This window comes from Trachypithecus francoisi, unplaced genomic scaffold, assembly GCF_009764315.1.
Source record: "Trachypithecus francoisi isolate TF-2019V2 unplaced genomic scaffold, Tfra_2.0 Contig01585, whole genome shotgun sequence".
NCBI classification, from domain to species: domain Eukaryota; kingdom Metazoa; phylum Chordata; class Mammalia; order Primates; family Cercopithecidae; genus Trachypithecus; species Trachypithecus francoisi.
Window position 1 is genome coordinate 2,920,119 of NW_022681444.1, and position 5,815 is coordinate 2,925,933.

Below are 5,815 nucleotides of genomic sequence, written 5' to 3' on the forward strand. Positions count from 1 at the left end.
TGCCCCTCTCTCACCTCCCGACCTTCCACGTGCTGCCCCTCTGTCCTCCCGCCTTACCTGCTCCTCCTCAGAGCAGCCTCTCCTAACTCTCTGCCTTGGACAGGGCCCTCCTGTGCTTCCCATTTGCCACTCACACCCCATTGTCCTGGGACGGTCCCTGTGGCCTGGCTAGACTCTAAGTGGGGGTCTTACACTGTGTGTGCTGGTGGGCTGGAGAGGAGAGGAAAGTGCAGCCATGCAGAACTGAGAAGGGAAAGGTGGGGGGTGCCTCTCAGGACCAAGCTCTCCTTCCAGATTATTCTTTTTTTTTTCTTTTTTTTTTTGAGACAGAGTCTTGCTCTGTCGCCCAGGCTAGAGTGCAGTGGCTTGATCTCAGCTCACTACAACCTCTGCCTCGTCAGTTCAAGGGATTCTCCTGCCCCAGCCTCCGAAGTAGCTGGGACTACAGGCACGCGCCATCACACCCAGCTAATTTTTTGTGTGTGTTTACTAGAGCCTGGATTTCATCATGCTGTCCGTGCTGGTCTTGAACTCCTGACTTCAAGTATCAGCCTGCCTTGGGCTTCCAAAGTGCTGGGATTACAGGCGTGAGCCACCATGCCCAGCCCAGATCATTATTGATTTAGGGATTTCCTTGACTCTGCCTGGGAACAGTTTTTGTGTGACAAGCCCAGTTTAGAAATGGCCAGTGAGAATGGTGGCCATCAGCAGGTCCCCATCTTGTATCCATGGCAGGAGAGGAAAGAGAAGTCTCCATGCCCTGCCTTCCTAGATCCTGCCAGCAGGCCTGAGGCTGCACGTGTGGCCTTTCTTTCTTTCTTTCTTTCTTTTTAGAGATGGGGTCTCCCGCTGTTGCTCAAGCTGGAGTGCAGTGGCGTGATCACAGGTCACTGCAGCCTCAACCTCCCAGGCTCAAGCAATCCTCCCACCCAAGTAACTGGAACTCTGGGACTATAGGTGCATGCCACCATGCATGGCTAATATTTAAATTGTCTTTTATTTTTCATCAAGTCAGTACATTTTATTTTATTTTTTAAATTGCTCCTTTTTGTTTTTTATTTTTAATTTTTGTGGGTATATTGTAGGTGTATACATTAAATATTTATAGGGTACATGAGATATTTTGATAGATGCATACAATGCGTAGTAATCACGTCAGGGTAAATGGGGTATACATCCCCTCAAGCACTTATTCTTTGTGTTACAAACAATCTAATTATACTCTTTTAGTTATTTTAAAATGTACACTTAGGCTGGACATGGTGGCTCACACCTGTAATCCTAGCACATTGGGAGGGTGAGGCAGGTGGATCATCTGAGGTCGGGAGTTCGAGACCAGCCTGACCAACACGGAGAAACCCCGTCTCTACTAAAAATACAAAATTAGCTGAGTGTGGTGGGACACGCCTGTAATCCCAGCTACTGTGGAGGCTGAGGCAGGAGAATCACTTGAACCCGGGAGGTGGAGGTTGCAGTGAACCGAGATCGTGTCATTGCACTCCAGCCTGGGCAAAAAAAGTGAAACTCCATCTAAAAAAAGAAAAAGATTACCCTCCCTCCAGCCTGGGTCAATAAATAAATAAATAATAAAAATAAACAAACAAATAAATAAAAATTCCCCTCCTTTTGACCCAGCAATTCCACAACTAGAAATTTACTCCTAGAAATAATTTGGCAAATGCAAAAAAAAAAAAAAAAAAAAATGCACAAGGATGTTCACATAGTGGTGAGGTTGGTGGCGTTTACAAGGGCAATGGATTGGAAGTTGCCAAGATGACCAACAATGGGATTAGGAGAGTAAAGGGCACATAATCAGGGCTTCGGGCATTCTTAAGTAAATGACTGAAATTGTGCTTCCACTTATTTTATTCTCATACATGTCATCCTCATGTGAGCCCTGTTATTATCTCCACTTTCCAGATGAAGGAACAACGGCTCAGAGAAGGGCACAGGCTACTGGTGGCAAGCCAGAACTCATGCTCAGCTGGGTCTGATACCAGGGCCCAATAAACAAAGGAAGCCAGGAGTCTGAGTAAGAATAAAGGAAATCAGGGAGAAGCTCCAGCAAGTCGTTCCTTTGCTTACTGCCTTTATTAAGCCCTCACCCCCAGGCATGCTCTGTGCGCACAATGGCAGCCACAGCTGTGAATCCTTTTTATTTTTAAGTTTTATTCTTTTTTTTTTGGTTTTTGAGAGAGAGTCTTACTCTGTCCTCCAGGCTGGAGTGCAGTGGCGTAATCTCAGCTCACTGCAACCTCCACCTCCCAGGTTCAAGTGATTCTCCTGCCTCAGCCTCCCAAGTAGCTGGGATTACAGGCGCCCACCAGCACACCTGGTTAATTTTTGTATTTTTAGTAGAAATGGGGTTTCGCCATGTTGGCTGGTCTCGAACTCCTGACCTCAGGTGATTCACCTGCCTCGGCCTCCCAAAGTGCTGGGATCACAGGCGTGAGTCATCATGCCTGGCCCTGGAACACTCTTACTTTTCCTGAAAGGGAAGAGAGCAGGTGTCCCAGGCCCCAGGCCTCACTCTCATAAGCAGTAGGATATGGTGGTCATGAAGACAGACTATAGTGCCAACATGCCTGGGCTCAAATCCTCCCAGCTCCACCACTTACTAGTGGTGTGATCTTGGACAAGTGACTTAACTTCTCTTGGCCTCAGTTTCCCCATTTGTAAAATGGGGATAATAACAATAATGCCTACCTCATAGGGTTGTTGTGAAGGTTAAACAAATATTTGTAAAGAACATAGAGCAGTGCCTAGAACATAGTATGCCCTGTATCAGTAATTTTTTTTTTTTTAGACCGAGTCTCACTCTGTTGCCCAGGCGAGAACACAGTGGTGCGATCTCGGCTCACTGCAAGCTCCACCTCCTGGGTTCATGCCATTCTCCTGCCTCAGCCTCCCAAGTAGCTGGGACTACAGGCACCCGCCACCACGCCAGGCTTATATTTTTGTATTTTCAGTAGAGACGGGATTTCACCGTGTTAGCCAGGATGGTCTCAATCTCCTGACCTCATGATCTGCCCCCCTTGGCCTCCCAAAGTGCTGAGATTACAGGCATGAACCACCGTGCCTGGCTAGTATTTGTTTTTTAAAAAATACACACACAGTCCACATACACATATAATCATTACAAAAATGTTTGAGAGGCGGGCGGAGTGGCTCATGGCTGTAATCCCACCACTTTGGGAGGCTGAGGTGGGTGGATTGCCTGAGGTCAGGAGTATGAGACCAGACTGATCAACATGGGGAAACCTCGTCTCTACTAAAAATACAAAATTAGCCAGTGTGGTGGTGCATGCCTGTAATCCCAGCTACTCGGGAGACTGAGGCAGGAGAATCGCTTAAACCCGGGAGGTGGAGGTCGCGGTGAGCCGAGATTGTGCCATTGCATTCCAGCCTGGGCAACAAGAGCGAAACTCTGTCTCAAAAAAAAAAAAAAAGAAAAGAAAAAAAAAGAAAAAAAAAAAGAAAAGAAAATGTTTGAGAGTAATTTGAGCAGCATATATAAATTTTTTGTTTGTTTGTTTGTTTTTTTTTTGAGATAGGGCCTTGCTCTGTCACCCAGGCTGGAGTGCAGTGCCTTGATCACAGCTCGCTGCAGCCTTGACCTCCTGAGTTCAAGTGATTCTCCCACCTCAGCCTCCTGAGTAGCTGGGACTATAGGTGTGCGCTACCATGCCTGGCTAATTAATTTTTTTTTTCTTTTTGTTGGTAGAGACAGGGTCTCCCTATGTTGCCCAGGCTGGTCTTGAACTCCTGGGCTCAAGCGATCCTCTCACCTTGGCCTCCCAAAGTGTTGCGATTTCAGGTGTGAGCCACCATACCCGGACCAAAATATTGAACATGCAGCACCGATTCAGCGACCCCATGTGTGGGATCTGACAGTCGCACTCAGAAATTTGTCGGTCGCGGGCTATGGAGGGTAGCTCCTCAGATAGCGGAGCGCCGCCCGAAGGGCTGGCGGAAGAGGCCGAGCCTCAGGGCGCCGCCTGGAGCGGGGACAGTGGCACTGTGTCCCAAAGCCGCAGCAGCGCCTCGGGGCCGTGGGAGGACGAGGGCTCGGAGGACGGTGCGCCGGGCCGCGACCTGCCGCTGCTTCGCCGCGCCGCTGCGGGCTACGCTGCCTGCCTGCTGGCCGGGGCCGAGGGGAGGCCCGAGGTCGAAGCCCTGGACGCGAGCCTGGAGGACCTGCTCACCGGAGTGGACGAGTTCGTGGACATGCTGGACGTGCTTCGCGGCGACTCGTCCCAAGTCGTCAGCCAGGGCGTGCTGCGCATCCACGCGAAGGCCGCCGAGATGCCGCACATCTACAGCAGGATCCACCGGCTGGAGGCCTTTGTGAGGATGGTGGGCGGCCGCGTGGCCAGGATGGAGGAGCAGGTCACCAAGGCCGAGGCCGAGCTGGGCGCCTTCCCCAGGGCGTTCAAGAAGCTCCTGCACACGATGAACGTGCCCTCGCTCTTTAGCAAGTCTGCTCCCTCGAGGCCACAGCAAGCCGGCTACGAAGTCCCCGTCCTGTTTCGGACCGAAGACTACTTCCCTTGTTGTAGTGAAAGGCCTCAGCTCTGACGGCCTGACCACTGCGGCAAGAGGACCCCAGCTGAAGTGCTTACCTCCAGTATGAAGTGAATTGCAAATCCTGCTTATGGACATACATGATGTTGGAGTGTGGGATTTCAAGGTTTACATTCTGCACACTCTCCGTAGTATATTCATGATTCAGTGTAGAAAAAAAGAGACGGGGTCTTGCTATGTTGCCCAGACTGGCTGGAAACTCCTGGACTCAAGTGATCCTTCCACCTCAGCCTCCCCAGTAGCTGGGACTCCAGGGTCAACACCGCACTCGGCCTGTGTCTTCCAGCTCTAATCAGAAAGCTGCTTGGTGAGGACATGGGAAATCAAACTGAATGAACTTTGCACGGTAGCAAAACTGTTATTTTTATGGATTTTACTACACAGCGTTACCTTTTCAAGATTTATATGTTTGTATAATTATAAGACAATTGAGACATTAAAGCCTTGTTATTATTAAAAAAAGAAATTCATAATGATAAATATTCAAGAATGTGAATTGTCATATTAATTGTAAGGACAAAAATTGGAGACAACACAGAAGTTCATCAAAGGGGAGTGGCTAAATCAGCTGTGGTCCATCCACAGGGTGAATACTACCTCGGAGAAGAAAGAATGGGTTTTGTGTTTTAGGTTGAATCATCTGAAATTGCTAACATTTGACCATTTTTGACTTACAAAATGGCAAGATGGCAATTTCAGATGAGTCAATCTAATACTATGCACTTGTATTAGAGTAGATTGAGCTCTGGTAAGAAATAGACCCAGGCCGGATGTGGTGGCTCACGCCTGTAATCCCAGCACTGTAGGAGGCCGAGGTGGGCCCATCACTTGACGTCAGGAGTTCAAGACTAGCCTGGCCAATGTGGTGAAACCCCATCTCTACTAAAAATACAAAAATTAGCCGGGTGTGGTGGCAGGCACCTGTAATTCCAGCTACTCAGGAGGCTGAGGCAGGAGAATCGCTTGAACCCGGGAGGTGGAGGTTGCAGTGAGCTGAGATCATGCCACAGCATTTCAGCCTGGGCAGCACAGTGAGACTCCATCTCAAAACAAAAACAAAAACAAATAGACCCAAATATGTACTGGTCTTCCATGAGGTCATTCAGGGACCCATGCTGAGGAAGCATCTGCATCTTCAACACAGGTTTTCCCAAGCCTGTCGTGTTTAACTCCATCCCAGCTGACATAACATCTGAGCATGTGGCACAGTCCTTGGCCTATAGTGAGTGCT

General features: G+C 49.0%; 1 protein-coding gene across 1 annotated transcript; it reads left to right on the top strand.

Annotated features, from left to right (window-relative positions):
* The first annotated feature begins 3,780 nt into the window (after positions 1–3,780).
* LOC117070691 (biogenesis of lysosome-related organelles complex 1 subunit 4-like) lies at positions 3,781–5,041 on the top strand. Its single transcript, XM_033190195.1, has one exon. The coding sequence runs from the start codon at positions 3,925–3,927 to the stop codon at positions 4,576–4,578; it is 654 nt and encodes a 217-aa protein (XP_033046086.1). The 5' UTR covers positions 3,781–3,924; the 3' UTR covers positions 4,579–5,041.
* The last annotated feature ends 774 nt before the right edge of the window (positions 5,042–5,815 follow it).